Source organism: Pipistrellus hanaki, assembly GCF_964339955.1.
Source record: "Pipistrellus hanaki genome assembly, chromosome: 1".
In the NCBI taxonomy this organism is placed as follows: domain Eukaryota; kingdom Metazoa; phylum Chordata; class Mammalia; order Chiroptera; family Vespertilionidae; genus Pipistrellus; species Pipistrellus hanaki.
In genome coordinates, this window is record NC_140503.1 from 52,125,119 (window position 1) to 52,146,349 (window position 21,231).

Sequence of the window (21,231 nt, forward strand, 5' to 3'; positions counted from 1 at the left end):
TGCTTTCAAAGCAGAACCCTGACATTCCTGCAGAAACTTTGATTGTCCATTATTTCTCTAAAGAAAACCACTCGCATGTCTCCCAGGGACTAAGTGAAATAAAAATATTTTCATCCTTCCATCTTCACCATGTCCCCCCAACCTCCTGCAAATAAAGTTAATTTATATGACTTTAATCCTCATCTAGCACCTTATTCAGGAGACTGTACCCCAATTTTTTTCTTTTCCAACTCTCTTCCTTTTTTCTAGGCAAAATGCCAGATCAACTCAGCAAAATATTTAAATTTAAATTAATTGACACCAGAGTGAATAAACAATGAAGTCAAATCTCTCCTAAGGTACTTAACATTCAACTAAGAGCATGAAGAAAGGAAAGATCTGTGTTTGAAATATTTTAAAACTTAAATATGAGCATGCCTGGTATCAAAAATTCAAACAACAAAGTGAATGACATTTTCAATACTTTTTCATGTTTTGTATGTAATAGGTATTTATAAAGTTTTTATATAATTTAATGTTTTGTGTGTAATTATAAACTTAAATATATACTTTATATCATAATACAGAAATGCTTTTCAATATACATTACCTCTTAACTTGGTTACAATATGTATTAAGTTTTAGAGTAAGGTTAAAAATTAAAATTTAGGCCGAAACTGGTTCGGCTCAGTGGATAGAGCGTTGGCCTGTGGACTGAAAGGTCCCGGGTTCGATTCCGGTCAAAGGCATGTACCTTGGTTGCGGGCACATCCCTGGTGGGGGGTGTGCAGGAGGCAGCTGATCAATGATTCTCTCTCATAGATGCTTCTAACTCTCTATCCATCTCTCTTCCTCTCTGTAAAACATCAATAAAAAATATTCTTTTTAAATTAAAATTTAGTCATAGTTGGTTCTATTGTATTAACATGTTTAAGAAGAAGGATTATTTAATAAGTAAATGCCTCATCCAGAGAACTATGCTTTAAAATCAATGCATTATTTGTATTTCTTTTATATTTCAACAACTTTAAACCTCTATGTGTTTTGATTCTTATCGCTCCCCCATCCCCCCACAACCCTATATGCTGTTTTTCTGGAGGTCAATAGTCAGAATCAGACGTGAGGGTGGAGTGTGGCCCAGCTGATAAATCCCGGTGTTGCTGTGACTGTGCTGGAGGCAGTGGCAGTGCTGGGGTTAAGGTCACAGTGGTCAGGGACTTTGTAAAATGCATTCTATATACCCTTGAGGTATATAAGGTTGAGATAAAGCCAATCCTGAGTTTGTTATCATATTAGAATCTTTTAATAGAACAAAATGAGCCACCTCCTTGACAATCTTTGTTACAACTGATTTTATTGTATTCATATATATATTTAGGAATGATGGTACGTGCCTTTATGCCTAATTTAATATTTTCAGTTTTATTCCCTCCCCCCATTATTTTCTACTTAGCTAAGTTTGATACCTCTAGAATCCCCTGCCCCGGGGGAGAACTCCCATCAGTGATACATTTTCTGGAGTAAGATGCAGTAACTGTGAAATGGCTTTATTGGAAAGAGGGCACCAGGTCGATCTCCATACACTTATGTGAGCAAGACAGTGAACTTCATGTGTAACTGAAGATAAATGATAAATCCTACAAAAGACCCAGTGGTCAAATTCCTTGATAAGTGGAATTTGATTATAGCTGTCTATCAGCTGATTTGTTGAAATGTGATTTTACAAACTTGACTACTAAATTTGGTAGATGAGGCCATTTTTTTAGCCTATTTTAGAGAGAACCATTTTGAACTATAACTTTCCTCTTAATCATTGCCCAATATTGTGGTGAATTCAGTTAGGAAATGCCAGCCTCATGTAGAAAAAGACCTAACTATAATGTATCCACTCACTTGTTCTTGCTGTTAAGTTATTTTATGTAAGTGCAATTTACATTTATTCATTCCTATCACATATCAGAAATTGTTTATATATTTTTTACACAATCCTACAATAAGTATAATAAGTATAATAAGTATAATAAGAATACTTAATTGGAAATGTTTTAATTTTTTGTGAAACAAATGGTTTAGAATTTATTGGTTTACAATGTATGTGATTTTAGGGAGCTAGGAAGATTTTACATTCCTGTAGCAATGCAATTTCTATAATATGCTACTGAGGAAAAGCAACATGGGGTACAGTAAGTTCATTATTGTCTCAAATTTATGTATAATTTTTACTTTAATAAAAAAGTTATAAAAATATGTAGCTTGTGAGCAAGCAGAGGATGACATGGGAGGAAGTAGGGGCAAGAATATGATTTGTAGGTCAAGGATTTTATCAAGTGTAGCCACAGTACACATTAGTGCTAATGTCATATATTCCATTAAGAAGAATTTATCTAGCCTTTAATATATGGCAAACTTCAGTCTGGTTCACTGAGGAGAATTAAAAAATAAGTCAAATTTATAATCCTACCCAGATTTTTATTGAGGAGGTTAGACTCTCAGGTAGGAGACAGGGGGTGGGGAACCTTTTCAAATATCTGCTCAGTTTCATCCTCATTGTAACCCTAGGAGATAAGAAGTCTTCTCCCCACTGCCCAGCTGAGGAAAGGGAGGCACAGAAATATAAACTGCTTGGCCCGAGGCCACAGGACAGGGAAGGGTAAAACCAGGATTGGAGTGCAGGGCGGGCTGGTGCGGAGTCTGCTCTTACCCACCTCACAGTGATGTCTTGGCTGTCAGCCTTGGCAGGTGGGCAGGGCAGGGCATCTGCTTGGTACAGGCTGGCAAAGGGGGTCGTAGAGAAAGTGCTGGTTTAAACACTGAGATTACATATTCTCTGGGCTGTGTTGAGTAGGTGATGAAAGCAGGATACGCAGGGGGAACTGTCATCCACAGGGGCCTGCAACTAGGATCTTAGCTGCTTATTATGTTTCTGTGTCTGGCTTTGAAAGAACAGGTGGTGCTGCATCAGTGTAAGCTGCTTTGGATGCTCGCTAGTGCCCTCCTTCCTTCACTTTCTATTAGGATGCAATCGTTCTAAACTCCCCTTTCTTCTAGATTTATAACATCCTCTAATGTACTATTACATAGTTTAGGACAAAACAGATTACATCAAAACTCAAATTAATAAAATAATAGAAAATGCAAGATATTTACTGGAATACATCTCATACAATGAAGAGTTTACTTGGGATAGATTTTGTGGTATTTTTTTTTTTTTGTACAACATTTACTTTGAGGGTGGAAATGCAATTGCCACTTTCAATAATATTTAACTCAAATATGTCTCTGCATCTTTGCTTACCATGCTCAGATCGATCCAAATGGAGAGTGTGAGTTAACTCATCGTCTTGACATAGCACAGTACAAAAGGGAAGAAAGATCTAAATCTCATTCATGCCCTTTGGGAAGCAAAGGGCCTCCTTAAATTGGAAATGGAACTAAGTAGTTGTGTTACCCTTCAGGTTTTTTTTATTTCTTTAATATCAGGAACAGGGGCTATTCTGACTCTTGGGACTAGAGTTGTACAGGCCCTCCTTGGGGTCATGCCCTTCCTCCTAGGTTACTGTGTTTTACTACTGCCTCTCTATTTAACTGTATCTGAAGTTGTATAACTCCATAGTTTTAAGGATATATTTAATGGAACATTCTGCATGGGAAATGATTTGTTATGGTATATAGTATTAATCAGGGTCTAATCAGGAAAGAGGAATGATGCAGTATTTTGAACAGAGGAAATTTAACAAAGAATTATTAACAGTCACAAAGACTATCAGGGACTGGTTAATAAGAACTAAGGGCATAGGAATAACAGATTAAGGAGCAACCACTATCCCTAGAGCTGGGGTAAGCTGCCCGAGGCACAGGTTACCCCAGCACTAAGGTCTGACCTTATAGGAGAGCACATAGCTGTGGTCAGGATGTAAAGAAGCCGCTGTGATGTGGGGTGTTATGTATGGTGTGGCCAGAAATATCTCCCTGGAGGCACTCTGTTACAAAACCATCCCGAGTGTCCCCGAGAAGCTGCTGTCTGCTGGGTGCTGCTGGCTGCCGTGCCCTGCAGGAGGCAGGTGCTGCGAAGGCCCCCACACCGCACTAGAGCGTGGAACCGAGAAGAAATAGTCCTTTCTTCTAACAGGCCTTTCCAGCACCTTTTATCCGCACAGGTTAACATTGCAACAGCAGTTAAAAGAAAAATATTTAAGGGGGCCATACCTAGTTTCCAGAGCAGGCAATGAAGGGTGGATTTGGAACTAAAAAGAGAATAAATTAATAAACCAATAACCGGCACACCTGGGAATCTTTACCTATTCGCTCTCAGGGTTTGACTAAGGGCTTTCAAGCTGTTGGCCTGAAATTATTAGAAAGTCAACTTGTTTTTAATATGTAATTTACATATTTATCTGATAAATAACTTTTAAATAAATTGACTCACTCTAAGTCACATTTGTGTCATATGCAGTACTTTGAAACAACATAATCTAATTATTTTTCTAGTATTTTACAATGAATCATATTGGAAACTATTGTTCAAAAAGCCATGCGTCCAATATTATATTAGAATAAATTAGTTTGTAGTAAAAATAGCTTTTGTCTTACTAGAAATATAGCAAATCCATTTTCAGGTACTTTTGAACTACCATTAGCTTTTTAAAAAAATCCTCAAATGAAGATATGTTTTCATTGATTTTTTTAGAGAGAGTGAGAAAAACAGCCTCCTTCACATGCCCCGATGGGGATCAGACCCTAATCTAAGTATATGCCCTAACCCAGTGGCCAGCAAACTACAGCTCATGGGCTACATGCGGCTCTTTGGCCCCTTGAGTGTGGCTCTTCCACAAAGTGCGATTGAAACTTCGTGGCCCATGCACAGAAGTCGGTTTTCGGCTCTCAAAAGAAATTTCAATCATTGTACTGTTGATATTGGCTCTGTTGACTAATGAGTTTGCCGACCACTCTCCTAACTGAAACCTGCAACCTTTATTTATTTATTTATTTATTTATTTATTTATTTATTTATTTATTTATTTATTTTGTGTGTGTGTGTGGGGGGGGGCGGGGGGGGATTAATGCTTTAACTGATTGAGCCACTTGGCCAGGGCTGAACTACCATTACATTTTAAGTAAGGTCCAGGGGGAGTGGGATTGATCTTTGTCATTTGCTATATGTTGCCAGCATCTGGCGGTGGGGGAGTGACACATAGCAGATGCTAAGCTGGTTATCTGTACATGAAAATGTATTACTCTTGCCAAAGTTTGTAAGCAAACTACCTATTTTGTCACTAAAAAATGTAAGAAGTACAAGAAATAGTTGTGTTTGTGCAAGAATTATGTATAGAATAATATATAAGATTATAGAAAATTATATAAGGTGCATTTCCTATCTATTACAGTATAATAAATTATTTTCCAAGATCTCTTAAAATCTTTTAAAAAATATGATAGTTTGAAAAACCACAGAAAACCGGTCAGGAGAAAATATCCATGGTGATACCATTATTCAAAGCGTTATTTCTCATCAAGACAGTGAATTTTACCAAATGTTGCAGTTATAAGTTCATTTTCAGGAAATAGTAATAACTATTATCTTTAGTTGGTGAAACGCTTCCTATTGTCATCTTTGAGAGAGGATTTTCTTGATGTTGCTGCCAAATTCATCTGTTGAAGACATATGAATCTTGATGGAAAAGGAAACCTTGGAGAAAGAGCATGCTGATTATGTTTTATGTTAAAGATGGTAATTTATGACTGTAGAAAAGTTAAAATGAAACAAATAACTTGCTAAGAGAGTAGGGACTACATTTTTGTCTAATATTTTAGCATAATAATTGTTACTGATTCAGAATCCAGAGCACCAACTAATGGTAATTTAGTTGCTGTAAAGGAAAATATAGAAGACAGGAGGAGAAATGAGGAATAGGTAGTCATAATCTTCAAATTTATCTATATGTCTAAAGACATAGTGATATAAAATAATTATTTCTATTGTCTGATGGCAGTTACTTAAAGTTGATATTTTCTTAATACTATCAGTAAGAACAATCTGTTTCCTTCTTAGCAAAATAGTACAACTACTTCTTTCTCATTGGTAGGAAAATAAGATGAAATAAAATCTGTATGTAGAATGTATGTCAAGTTTATTTTCTTTATTTTGTAATTATATAGGTTGTATATTTAGTAAGGTATGAATAATGCAATTGGACTCAACTGATATGAGACAATGATCATAATTAATTCATATATATTGAGATTTCAATGAGCATATGGCACTGTATTTCATAAAAACTCTATATATAAATTGTTTTGTTTTTTTTTAGTTTTGTTTTTAAATATATTTTATTATTTTTTACAGAGAGGAAAGGAGAGAGATAGAGAGCTAGAAACATCGATGAGAGAGAAACATCAACCAGCTACCTCCTGCACACCCCCTACCGGGGATGTGCCCGCAACCAATGTACATGCCCTTGACTGGAATCGAACCTGGAACCCTTCAGTCCGCAGACCGACGCTCTACCACTGAGCCAAACCAGCTTCGGCTATAAATTGTTTTCTGATATTTTTGCCCTGTTTTATATTTGTTTCTTTTAACTTTAAATTAAACTTGCCAACACCTTGAAATTCTGAAACTGCAAGAATGGCAGAGAAAAGGGCAAAGGAATTTTTTCCTCTTCTAATAACATAAGAAATAAAGGTCAAATGTTATAACGGCTACAATACCAACAACAACAACACCCTAGAGTGGCCCGCATTCCTGAAGCTGTGAGAACACTTGGGTGAGGGAGGTGGTAATAAAGCATGTGAGTTCTCGCTTGCCCTACTCACTTGAACTATATCACCAACACAAATCTTTTAAGGAACTCAAGTAAAGCACTGTGGATTCTCTGTTGTTTGTGAGTTGGTATACTAAGAAACGGCCCTAAAATAGTCTATTGTCTTTCGTTATTGATCACTTACTTATTCTATAATAAGTAAGATATTTTACTGTTAAAGATTATTGAATGCCATGTTGATTTCAGTGGATGAAAAAGCACAAAGAGGAAAATAAGCTTTTCAAATCCATAATTTCAGCCTTTGTAAGACCATTATTTGAATAATTTAGAGAAAGCTTAAAGAATTGTGATTTTTCTGTTCCAAGTGTGTGGTTTTTTTTATTTGCATTCTTTTGGGACAAATACATTTTTACATACATTTTCATACATTTTTATCTCTAATCTTGTTTTCCAGGAACTTTGGAAAGACATGAGACAGGAGAAAGAGCAAGAATTATTCTTAATTGTGATGATTCACAGTTTCTAAAGCCTGAGTCAGTACTTTCAGTTGCCTCAGAGACACATAAACACAAAAGTGTAGAGCAGAGATCCTCCAGCTCCTACCAGTTTGGGCCAATGCCTTGCCCTGGTCTGCAGGTGGAGTCTTCATGTAAGGTACGTTCAAACCAAGCCGCTGCTAACAGACATCATCAACCTGACTAAGAACTAATATGCCTTACAAATATGTGGTGAGTAAATATCAGCACAAAAACAAGAACTCATAATGATCTGCATCTACCAGACATATCACCAAGTGATCCTCTGTTAATCTGGATATCTTTTTGAATGATTATTTTTCTTGGTGTAGCATTCTTTTTGATAAAAATAGGTTGTAGCTTATAAAAATTTAGCTAATTTTATATTAACTCTTGAACTCTAGATGGATGGTTTTGCATTGATAAGAGGAAAGAAACCTACATTCTGTGGTCTAAGTTTTTTTGTTTGGTTGGTTGTTTTTTGTTTTGTGTTTGTTTGTTTGTTTGTTTAGTTGAGAGTATTTTTCCTTTTTTATAATGCTAATTACAAGTAAACTAAAAATGTATCAGAAAAACTGGATCATTGTGGGGACAATTGTTTAGATACACTGAGCATCACTAGGATCACCTGCTTTTTAGCTTTCCAATGTCTAGGGTCTGCAGGCGCAAATCTCATTCATGAAGTGCCCATTTTACTGGTTTAATGCTCAGAAGGTAAACTCATTACTATTTCTTTCAGTTTCTTAAAGGATCTCAGAGCTACCCTTTTGATAGTGATAATATAATAGTATATATATATTATTTTCTTTATACAATTTTGTTTCTTTTTTAACTCTAAGAAGCAATAAAATGCCAGGGTCTTGTTTTCTTACCCTAAGGCTGATTTGCACTTTACTTTTTAGTGCTTTACCTTAGATGATTACAGTTTTTGGCCTTCGCTGTCTACAGGGTAAGAGAGTTGAATTAGACAGGGCTATCCCCTCCTTGGTTCTATATCCTAAGCTTCTAATGAGCTTACTGTTAACTAGAGATTTTTTGTTTGTTCTTCTCCACTTATGAACTGCATCTCTTCATTTCATTCTCTTAGATTTGAGCCATTGAGACTTTTTATCTTACTCCTACTTATAAACTTGATAAATGTGAAATTTCAAGAGTGCTTATAAACTCTCCATTTTCCTTATTATTAATATAGTAAAATGCTTGATGAGTTTTTACCAGAAAAAAAAATCCCTTTTGAAAAAGAAGATATCAAGAACCCTCATTTTAGAAATGGGGAAAATGAGATACAATACTCCTGTGAAATTTAGAACTCTTTAAGGGTACTCTGTGTTTCAGGAAATTTTAGTGTGAATTTTAGTAAAACACAAATGAAGCATTTTAGAATGGTAAACTGTCTAAGTGAACACATAGCTTGTAAGAACTATCGAGTGAGCTCTTTGTGTTTGGCAATATTTGGAATTTATTAGCGTGGTCTATTCATATTTTCTTCTTGCATTCGAAGAGTGCACATAGATTTCGGGAAAGGTTTTGAAAAGAACAAAAACTATAATAAAACATTTTTAAAATGAGTCCAATTTGAAATGCTGGAGGAGTTGAATTTCCGCAGTTACCCAAAGAAAAGTCTTCAGAGAAGGAGAGGGCCAAGGTCTCAAAGCATTTAAAGAAACACAATATATTAGTGATGGGGAACTGATTTTTCTCAGATTCTGTGTTTAAATTGCAGTGGGAGGGGATTATCTTCAAAGTAAGAAATAAACAATCTTACTAAAATCATCTCTACAAGGCAGAAATCTTGATAGCTTCATTATACTTTAAAGAAAGAAGGCCTCCTTTGTCTGTTGGCTTGTTGATTTTAAATGCTTTAGCTGCATTGCTTGTTTGAAAAATGAGTAAGAGGAGAAACTGAATTATTTCAATTGCCACAATGTAGACCCATTGTACTGCCTGTCCTGGGCATGTTTGTTTAAAAAACTGATTTTTTAGAGAATGGATCCCTGATGGCTCCCCCTGTTGCTTATTTAGAGCGTCACTGTTTAAGTATAGTAGCTGTTAACCACACATAGCTTTGGAGCACATGAAATTTGCCTAGCACCACATGTTAAAATGAGAGTTGGATATATAGGTTTCACCTACACAATAAACCCTTCCTAGTGATAGAATAGAGAAATGGACAATACAAAGGCGCAGAAATAGACAAGGCAATTTGGAACACATGTGAAGCGGTACACATGTTTGACAGGGAATACCCATTTCTCACAAGTATTTTACATTTGTATTTTAACTATCACGAAGTTAAATAAAACTTTTTAATAATACTTTTTTTATTTTTTTTAACATCTGCTTAATGAAGAATGTCCCTCTTCTCACTTTGTGGTATGGGTTTAAGTATTTTTTGGTACAAAATTGCCTCTATGGTGAGAAACACCGTGAAAAGCCTATCTCAGCTTTGTTTCCAGACTGATTTAGGAGGTCTCAGTGTGGTTTAGGAAGAGTAGGAAATGCACCATTCAGCGACTCCAGCTGTCCCCTTGCACACAGAAGCAACCCTGGATGTCCTCACAGGACTTCAAAGGCCGGCTTGTATCTAAACATTCGTTGGACGTAAATCAGAGGCACAAAAGGAGAATGCTCGTATTTCACGGTGCGCGGCCGGCTGAAGGCCTGCGTCCTGCCGCACGTGCCGGTGGGAAGTGCCAGCAACAGAAGGGCGCTGCTCTGACTCGCGTGACAAATGCAGTTAACACCAGATCCATATTAATGTTGTCAAGTTCCCCTGATGTATTTAAACAGATTTTAATTATTTTCATCGTCCAAAGGCCCGCGATAGATAGCCTAACAGTTCTCCGAAGAAAGCTCACTTAATGTGGGAATGTAAAACCTCTCGTAAAAATGAAACTTTCATATCGGCCTTAGTCATTGACCTAGGTTATTCATCAAGTCAGCAATTTGTGTGGCAAAGTGCCATTTGAATAGTGTATTGTTAGGATACTTATGGTCCACTTGACAAGGGCTCTTGCTGTAAATAGTGCAATTTGACTCCAGCTGTTAAAGAGTGGCTTTGACAGCAGCCCGATAGAATGGAGATGCCTAACTGCGCTGCCGAAAATCAATATCGGGTTCTTGTTCCCAGTAACCTGTGCTTTTCTCTCCTGCACATTTATAAACGACCGTCAAGGGTTTAGAAGTGGAAGTTTAAATATTATTTTAAATATAATTGACTTCGAGTTTCAAATGAAGGCTTGGGATCAGATGGTACAAGTGCAGAGTTTTAGGATATTATTTCCACCCCCTGGTTCATGTTTAGTCACAATTACAGGCCGGTTGAATTTGGATTCTCCAGCTTCCGGAGAAAAGAATTAGCGTAAAGCACGGACTCAACATCACGTGCCTATTCTATGCTGCCAGCGTATGTGTTCTTTTCGATCCCTTTATGAATTTACCTTCCGTGACCCTCCCATCTTCTCTGTGTGTATTCTTTTTTGTTGAGATGGCAGGGTTCTTTGTGGCTGTGCCCATAGCAACACCCACAGAAGTTGACTACCATTCATGTCCTCGGTGTTGTCCAAGATTTCCCTAAAGCAGACTCGTGCTGGTTTTGAAGAGTTTCCTAGCAGTTTTCAGCAATGCAAGGCTGTTATGGTACCTGACTGTCAGCAATAGATTTTGAATCTGTTAGTTATAATAACTATATGCAAGGGATCTTTTTTCATTGGGTTTCTCCACTGTGTTGGCTGTTACTTTTGAGATAGAGTGCGGGAAGTGAAATTATATACTCAAAATGATTTAAAAAAATGTTTCAAGAGTGGCATTGAATAAAAAATATTCCAGGTATAAAAATACTTTTAGTTCACTGTTGATTTCCCAAGATTGCAGGTATGATTTACTTAAATCATTTCTAGTTTTGACTGAATTTGATTTTGGATTTTATTGTTGTTTGCCTGAGATATCATAAATCTTCATCTAAGGTGTGCTGAGCAGGATTTGAAAGAGCTGTCATTTGTAACATGGCAAATGCTGGTAAAATGTGTACTTTCTCAAAAGCCTTTTCCAGTGAAAGCTGCTAAAGAGCCATCCTCCTATTAATTGCCAACTCTGAATTTATTGAATTTATGGCTGAGATTGCAACTGAAAATTCATAAAGCTGATAATAATAATAATTGTGTACAGTGACCTTTAAGGCTGATTCAAGGTCAGTGCTATTGTTTTTATAATTGCTGATAGGCAGTTGTGTATTTCTACCAGACAAAGGATTTGTTCTGCTTTGGTTTTAGCTGGTTTCAAAAATGTTAGTTCTTCTGTTAACTCCAAAGTAAACCTTTTTACTAAATGAATGCTTATGTCATTTTTTAATATTAGATTTAAACTAGGTTTATCTCAGTTCCTCCCTCTAACTCTACAATATTCATTAATTCTTAAGAAACATGAGAATCTTAAGATTATAACTTTCTTTGGAATTAAACATTCTGATTATAGTCATCAATTGACTTGTGGGCTGGGGGTTCTAGTGTAGGAATATGAATAAAAGGCATTATAATTTTGTAGTTAGTTTAATGTAGGAATAATGTTGCATAATTTATCAAGCATATCTTTAAACTTGCATTAATAATTTTATGTAGATATTTTAAAACTGTGAATTCTATAATCATCTCAATCCTATATTATCTACCCTAACCATTTACAGACATTTTCCTCCCTCACTTCTTTTTTCCGTACTTTTTATCCTTCTTAGTTGTAAACTGTTGTTGCTTTTTAAAAATCTTTGATGTTTCCAAGTTGTTTAAGAACCAGCTATTTATAGGACACAGAGATGAACGTATTCATCCTACTGAAATAAGTTCGTATTGGGTGGGATAGAAATCACTTCAATGGCCTTGAGTATTCCATTATTGAGAAACTTTGTGGTTCTGATTAAAAGGTGATGTTAAATGTTACTTCTTTACAGAGACTTGGAATTTCCTTGGTAACCAAGTTGTTGTCCTACATCAGTAATATCTTGTGTTTATATCCTATTTTTGATGACTACCACAGTGGATGATATTGTCAGGTGTAAAAAAAAAAATAAAGTTTGTAGAAATTCGAATGTTGAGTTACCTAAAAGGGTTAGTGGCTTATACCAGGAAAGAAAAGAAGGAAAATAAAATCTTTCTCCTTGAAAGCTGGTAATTTCACTTATTGACTGAGAGTACCATCTGGACCCATTTAAAGGAACCCCAACAGGCACTCCTTCTGTTCCAATGACTTATGTTGAAGCTGGTCCTAAGAGAGCAGCAAATGCAAAAAATGTAACAGGAAGCTATTCTCCGGGAAAAAAGAAGGCATTTATTCTAATGAAATAATTTCCCTATGCTGATAAAAACAAAATGCATTAAGATCTTTGCTTTATTCATTGATACTAGGAGCTTGAACTTATTGAAAAAGATATTCAACTAATATTGAATTGCATTTTAGTATTTAGAATTTTTCTGAATTGCATTTAATAGTGACATCCTGGTGGCACAGCCAGTTCTTTGCATCCCCAAATAGCATTCATGACATTAAATACAATTAATGACTAAGTGACATTATTTGTAATTTTCTACATACTATTAAGCTTATGAAAATGGCTGCTTTACTCCTAAATTAAAATGTCCTGCATAAACTTGTAATCTTAGTATGCTTATTCATACCAGGTATAAAATACACTCATAAGAGGCTGCTAGGAGCAGCTGGGGCTTCTTATACACACCTTAAACTCCAGGCACATCCAGGCAGCACTGATCATTCTAGTTGTTTCTTCTGATTGTTTTTGTGTTTTGTCTCTACATGTTGTCCAAGACTTGATGGTTTTTCAAAGGCCCTTTGAGATGGAATACAGCTCTGCTCACCTTTAGTCCTTTCTCTCCAGCTCCCACTAGAGGTCTCTGCTCATTATACAAAACTTGGCCTCCTTTTACTCTCAACGTTTTGTTTTTCTTTTTGCTCCTTGAACTAAAATATTAATCTGGGTGCAAAATAAGTAGTAATGGAGGGGTACAGGGTTTGCCAGAACCTTTATTTTTAGCCATAGCATGTTAGAATGCCAGGCGGTCAAGATACCTGTTCTCTCTTTTCCTTTCTTTCCTTAGATTCTGGAGCCCAGTATTGACTGGATCATATGTAAATTGGTTCCTATCTCCGCTGTCATAGCCCCAGTGTAGCTGAGTCCACTGATGGACGGCCCCTGCAGCCGGGTTCCGACCTGCCCGGTTCCTCTCGCTGCTGGGTTCCCATGTTGTCCCATCTTCACCTCCCCACTTTATTTTGTTGAACACTCATTGCCAGCTAAGCTTGTATAGGATACACTACCAGTTAGTTTGGGATATTTCTGTAGTCTCCAGAATTTCAGAATTCTTTGTGTCTGCTGTGATTAGTTGATGAGACTTAACTTTTGCTGGATCTCTGGTTTTTAGTTTCTCTCTTTGATTACCTGGCTTAGTACTTCTTCCTCCCAGGTTGCCCCTCTAGGAGCCAGAATCTTCAAACTCCATCCTCTCTGGGTTCTTCTGCCTGCACCCTTCGAGGGGGCGGTAGTTGGTGTTATTTTGCTATGTATCAAATTACCACAAAGGTAAGTGTGACCTTAGAACAATACACATTTATTCAATCGCTACGTCCGTCCCATGTTCTGGGAGTCAGCATAGCCTGGCTGAGTTCTCTGTTCAGGGTCTCACTGGCTGATATCCCGGTGTGGGCTGGGCTGCTATGTCATCCAAGGCTGAGGGTCGTCTTCCAAGCCTATTTAGGTTGAGGGTGGAATTCAGTTCCTTGTGTGGCAGGACTGGAGTCCTATTTATTGGCGGCTGTTGCCTAGGGGTCACACCTTGCCACACAGTCCCCTTTATCTTTAAACAAGCAGTGCAGAACTTCCTGTGTATACAGTCCCCTCATACTTTGAATCTCTAACATCTCCCTCTGCCCCCAGCTATAAAGAACTCTGATTTCAAAAACTCCATGTGGCCGAGACTGGTTTGGCTCAAAGGATAGAGCGTCGGCTTGGGGACTGAAGGGACCCGGGTTTGATTCTGATCAAGGGCATGTACCTTGGTTGCGGGCATATCCTCAGTAGGGGGTGTGCAAGAGGCAGCTGATCGATGACTCTCTCATCGATGTTTCTAACTCTCTATCTCTCTCCCTTTCTCTCGTTACAAAATCAATATAAAAATATATAAAACAAAACAAAACAAAACAAAAAAAAAAAACTCCATGTGATTAAGTCTGGATGACTCAGTCTCTCTATTTTAAAGTCAGTTGGTTTGGAACCTTAATTACCTCAGCACAATCCCTTCAGCACAGTACCTAGTGTTTGGATAACTACCTGCAAGAAGGTGTATTTCATCAGGGTCTGGCAATCTTGGGGGCAACTTTATGATTCTGCCTACAGATGGCAACTGCTATTTGATGACTGTTACTCTCTTCTGCTTCTGGAACATTTAACCTCTGCCTGAATACTCTGATTAGCTGTCATGAATCAAGACTCCTGTTTCTCTTTGGGACCTCTTCTCCCTGTCTGCTCCTTTGTGGAGTTGACCTGTGGTATAGCAGATCTGTCTCTCTTGACTCTCAGGCCAAACCCTGTTATGAAAACAGTCATAGTGTGGTACTGATCATGTGATTCTGTGACAGAATATGAAGTGAATAATAGGAGTCCTCTCTCTGCCTACATGGTTATTATGAGGTTTAAGTCAGAAAATAATTTTATAGTTGATAGGTCTCTCCAAATCTAAGAAGATACCTGAATCCATAACTTTCACAAACTTTGTTATTATATGATTGGCAGTCAACATTTTTTATTGTATTTTATTCAACTCTGTTGTAACTGGTGCTTAATTCATAGGCAGATCATTAAGTACAATAGAATTAAGCCGTATAATCTACAAGATACTTAGTACTTCATTACCTATAAATGATACAGCATATCCCATAAAGCTTTTGCCTGATGTCTTCTTGATAAATCATTTAATATGGTTGTTTCTAATTCTCATTCTCAGGAGATGCTGAATTTCATTCAGAGAAAACATGCAACACCATATAATAATTAAAAGTTTCCTTACTTGAGAATTAAAGCAGGGTAGTCAAAGATTGGTTCCTGCAGAAAAATTTTAATTGATTTTCACTATTATGTAGTGACATTTTGTTTGTTTCCAAATTCTGGAAACCTTAATGCATAATCAAAACCTAGAAAATATCCCCTTTATTATTTCAAAATGTTCATAAAATTCAAATGCTAACTAGTATTATTACTGTGTGATGTTTATTTTATCTTCTAAACTGGAAACCGAATCTACTCTTTTCTTAGCAAGAATGCCTTCTGAGTTTTAAATTTGATTTCGATACTATCTTGGGGTAGGGTAAATGTACTGTAAAGGTTGCACACACTCTCCAGCCACATGATTTTCTAATCTGTTGAACTCATATCGTAGTTTATGAATTTGGCTTTTCATCTTCCACTAGCATGACCTGGGTGAGAAGAAAAGAAGCTTGGAAATGGACATTCAGTTATATTAACCTGTGTTGTATTCATCCTTGAATACAATTCAAAATAATGAAGCATACATGAAAAATATATTGAAAAATGTCAACTTTATATTTGGCATTATAACCCAGATATTTAATTCCCAGCTACCTGGCCTCATTAAAGAAACTCATAGTTCTTCTTCTGTTGGTCTTCTGCCAGACTCTTTTCCATCTGATTCTTTACCGTGAAGTCTAAGGTACAATGGCACTTCCTTATTAAGTTAGTAGCAGCCCACCTTCTATTCTCTTTCCTGGCATTCTTTTTAATTTACTTTTTTATCCTCCCCACCATCTTGCTCATAGGCAAGTGAACAAGGAAGAGCAAACCCTCAGCCCAAAGGGGTCAATGATCTGCTTTACTAGTTTATCACAATGAAATCATCATCTAACATAAGTAGGACACAAGGTAAGCATTCAGAAATATTTTTTGAATAAACACATGGACTAAACACTACTAAAGTATAGACATGAAAAATAGATGATAAGAAAGTGGAGGATCCTCCCTTTTTTGAATTGTAAGGGAAAAAATGAAAATATAACTACCCAAAAATACGTATTTATTCAGTCATTTGCTTTCAGTCAAAATTGGGTTGCATGTGACTTGATTTTACAGAGGAGAGTGACCTAGTAACAATAGTCCATACAGCAAAGAGGCTGTTAATAGCTACCCCACTGATCCAAATCAAATCAATCCAAATCAATTCAAAGGTTTATAAGGCATATCAATATGTAGACCAGTCTAAATCAATTCAAAAGTTTATAAGGAAAAATATATTAAACGCTGGTGATGAAATTTGGCATGTTTAGTACATTGGGGAGAAATGATTCACTATAGGTAAGGTGGGCAACAGTGAGCTGATACAGATTTATAAAGAAAGACAAAGACAGTGTGGTTATATGGTTTCTTATACCAACAACCTTTATATTATTGCCCCATTCACTTGTCTTTAAATCTCAGACTCCTTTTCCTAGTAACAAAATTACCTAAAATAAGCACTCACAAATAGCCTGCGGATTATATTGTATATCGTGGGCCCTCCGCTTCCCTTAAATAATTACTTTACTAAGACCTCTCCTCAACGCAAAAACCCTGAAGCCAGCTACAATCTAATCAATGGGTTTGTAATAACTTTTAGAAATGTAAGTGTAATAAATATGAAGAGGCCTGATTTATGTTTTATTTCCCAGATGCAGAGTCTTTGGCACAATTTGCATCCCTCCAGTGGCAAGCATTGCTTCCTACTTTCCTAGATTATTTGAAAATTGCAGAAATACCCCTCTCATCACAGGTTGGCGAAGAGAGGCCTGATTCTATTCTGTGATGTGTATAATGGCAAATGCTTGTATGCACCTCCTTATTGCAAGGATATAGGGTAGCATGCTGGATCAGCAGTGCCAGGAGGTATCCAGCCTCATAGGGATTCTCTTCCTTGTCTGCTTGCCTCCAGGGAGGAGGTGACTCAGTGACAGTGAACAAGCCAATGCTCCTCCTTGTGGCTTCCCTGATGACTCTGCTCTCTATGCATCTCTTTCTGCCCATTCTCATGTACAGGAGATGGTCTGCTCTCCACCAGTTTAAATCACACCCATGCTACAGCATCTGTCTGCCCTATTTAACATGCAATGGCTAATTAATTATGAATTACCTGGTTATTTTTCAAGTATTTATCCATCTTATCTTCTCAATTAGGCCTTAAGCTCATTGGAAATAAAGAACTACTGTGCCTGTATGTTATGTACATTTTGTAGCATAAAATAAAGAACAGAATGCTTCATTTATTCAGCAAATATTCAATGAATACCTAGTATGTGACAGACACTTTTCTTTAAAAAATATTTTTATTGAGTTCAGAGAGCAAGGGAGAAGGAGAGAGGTAGAAACATCAATGATGAGATAACTATTGATCGGTTGCCTCCTATGCACCCCCCCACTGGGGATCAAGCCAGCAACCCGGGCATGTGCTCTGATCTGGAATCAAACTGTGACTTCCTGGTTCATAGGTTGATGCTCAACCACTGGGCCAGGCCTAGATACTTTTCTTGATACTAGTACTTTCAATCAAGTCCTGGAGTTCATGCCACTTAACATTTCTGGGGAGAGGAGAGAGACCATAATTTAAACAAAACAAAACCACAACAATGTCAGATAGTGATAAAGGCTCTACAGGGAATTTTAACAATAGGTGGGGTGATAGACATACCTAGAACTTTAGTCTAGACTGAGTAGTCAGAGGATAAGATAGCATTATACTGTCTGAATGGGAAGAAGCCAGCTAATCATGTGACTAGCAGAGGGGAGAATATTCTAGGCAAAGAAAAGAGCCTAAAGTAGCAATGAAGCCAAGGCCAGTGTGACTGGAGAGAAGCTCATGGGGAGAGAATTAGAAGTCCATATTCAAGAGTGAGATGGTGTAGAGTAGACCATGCTGGGTGTGGTTATCCAAAGTATGGAGCTTGACTTTTATTGTAAATAATAAGGGACTTTTTTTCATTTTACTCAAAATAAGTGATGGGATCTGATTTATTTGTTTTGAAAATGTCACTTTGGTTGCTATGTGAAAAATTATATTAGCAGAGAGGAATGTCAGAAAGAGGAAGCTATTGCATAGTTGCATCAAGAGAAGGAAATTATTGGGCAAGGTAGAAGAGAGTAAAGGGGAAAAGCTAAATGTTGATGGAAAGAGATGACTTTGGGTGGTGAACACAACACAATAAACAGATGATGTATTATAGATTGTACATTTGAAACCTAAATAATTTTATTAACCAATATCACCCCAATAAATTCAATAAAAATTTTAAAGAGAGAGATTTTAATTGGTGTGGAGATTTTGAACACCAAATTGGTGAAGACCATGATAGAATATATGTGCTCTGGTAGACCTAAATCCCAAAGTGCCAGGAGAACCCCTGTAGATGGTGAGCTGATGGTGCCCATGGAATGCGGGAAATAATGTTATGTCTAAAACTTGATGGATATGCTTTTGCCATGGGGAAACATCAGATACAAAAGCCCACATTACAGTAAAGGATTGATGATAAGCTGATACGATTGGAGGTAGAATTTATTGTGGTAATGGTGTAGGATGACTGTGTATTATACTCCAGCTGGAAAAGAAAGCCTTTTAACCTGGCCTCAGACAACTGAGAGCAACTAACATTTGTGGTTAAAACTAAAATAGGTGGCATACAAACAACCAATATAACTTTATAATAGAGTCCTCTGTTAAAATAAAACTTTCCTGAATCAAGGGGAGCTAATATCTTAAATCTCATAACTTATATTTATATTGTGGTTTTTGCTATAAAAATGTTTCTGTGTACATTTAAAATTTCTGTTAATTTAGAACAGGTCAGGGGTTGGCAAACTTTCCCTGTAAAGGGCCAGTGTAAATATTATTGGCTTTGTGGGCTATATGGTCTCTGTCACAGCTACTCAGCTCTTTATAATATCCAAATAGCCAAAGATGATACATTTTTCTGTGTTAAAATAGTATCTTTTTTTTAAAGGTGGTAGTCAATATTTAGCCTGTTGGCCATGGTTTTCTAAACTCTACAGTAGGCAGGACTGTGATTAGATTCCATTATAATTTAGTGTAATAGGCCATGAAAAAAGGAATAGAAGCTTTTCATTGGAAAAATTATATTTTGTTTTTGTCATTAACAGACAATATTGTAATGCTCCCTCTTTGCTAAATTTTATAAGTGTTTTCACTCAATTTTTGAGCCCTGATTTATAAATCTATTTCGCCTTTTGGACATTTTTATTTCCCCCACTCTTAATTCTTTAAGGTAGTCTTCATGCTTGATCTTATTGAGCAATTACTGGATATGGACAATTTATAGTTCTGTGGTTCTTTGAAAGAACCCATGTCCTCAGGCATTTCATTAACTTTAATTTAAATTATACTTTTTTTTTCTTTTTTACATCAGGGTATTCTCTAGGTATTGATTTAAATTTAATACATATGTGTTAAATTCAATTGACTAAGATATCTGGTGACTACATAGAGACATGTACTCCAAATCTATATTTGGCTGGTTTTTCTTTATGTAAATACACATAAAAATCACTCCAAAGAGAAGTAGCACTGTTTTGTTGTTAGCAGTGATAGTGATTTTTGTTTGTTTGTTGTTGTTTTGTACTTTGGTCTATTTTGTGGTAAACCAATTCTAAGTTATTTTTTCCTCACCTACATTCTTTCTGACCTCTTGGCCAATTATAAGCTTATTAGTATGATGTTTGGAAAGCATCAGTGTGATGTCTCTGACATGTCATACTTGGGAAGCAAAGGTGTTAGCCATAAGTCAAATTAGCATATCTATAGTACATGTCTTTTAATTAGTTTTCATCTCTAGGGGGTGAGTACAGAGTAATTTAGCAACCTTACTTGTTATCTTAATTGACAATTATATACAGAGAGAAGTACAAAAATTGATGAAAACAGTTGCAATTTAAGGAGAGTATATGACATAGTATCTTTTTGCCACTTATAATTTAGCTGCTTAATAAAATTGCTTTTGCAATTTGATATTGAATACTTTTTTCTTAGTGTCATTGAAGTTTTTTTATAGGATGAAAAGCAAACCAAAGTTTAATTATGATATGTTTGCTCAGCTATGACCATCTTTCTGAAAAGTGGTGGGAGGGGGGTGGTTTCAGTATCTTCTAGTAATTTCTAAGAGAAATAAGGCACATAAGCATGAGAACCCCCATCTTATATGGTGGAAAGAGCATTGCAGTGTTCTAATTTTAACTGTGGACCTTAAGTAGTTGGGTTAATTAAATCAATGGCTGTATGAGTTTGAGTCAGTCACCAAGCCTCTCTTTGCTATTGTGATAGTGTGATATAATAAGAAGTATATGCTGAGGAGCTAGATTATTATGATACCTGAAGGCATAATAATCTGGCCACTCTGTATATCCTGTATAATAAAAGGCTAATATGCAAATTGTCCCCTCAACCAGGAGTTCCACCAGCAGGCAGGAGAGCCAACCGCCCATGTCCCCTCCCCCTGGGGCCAGGTTGGCCAGAACCCCACACACAAATTCATGCACTGGGCCTCATATATATATATATATATATATATATATATATATATATATATATAGACACACCGAGTAGCCAGATTATTATGCATTCAGAGATCATACTAATCTGGCCACTCAGTATATATTTTGGACTTCATCTATGGTTCCTGATACACTACTCCTAAAACCCTTGGAATTCCCTAAGCTATAAGAGCCATAAGGGTGTCTTCTGTTACTCATATCAAGCCTTTTCAACTGTATGGGAGTTTATGTTAATAAGATAATTTTTGGAAAGGCCCTGGTTAGCTTCTAGATGGGGGTTGGTTGCCAAATGAATCAACCATGTCCATTGAGGTGTAGAACTTCTAGCCCTACACACTGACCTCTAGGACAGGGAGAGGAGCTGGAGGTT

General features: G+C 36.7%; 1 protein-coding gene across 1 annotated transcript in view; it reads left to right on the forward strand.

Moving 5' to 3' along the window:
* WDR72 (WD repeat domain 72) overlaps positions 1–21,231 on the forward strand; it is a 175,100-nt gene that overhangs the window by 52,058 nt on the left and 101,811 nt on the right. The window contains exon 14 of the mRNA XM_084894070.1: positions 7,195–7,394. Within this exon, the coding sequence (XP_084750196.1) occupies positions 7,195–7,394 (200 nt within the window). The remainder of the gene's footprint in view (positions 1–7,194; positions 7,395–21,231) is intronic.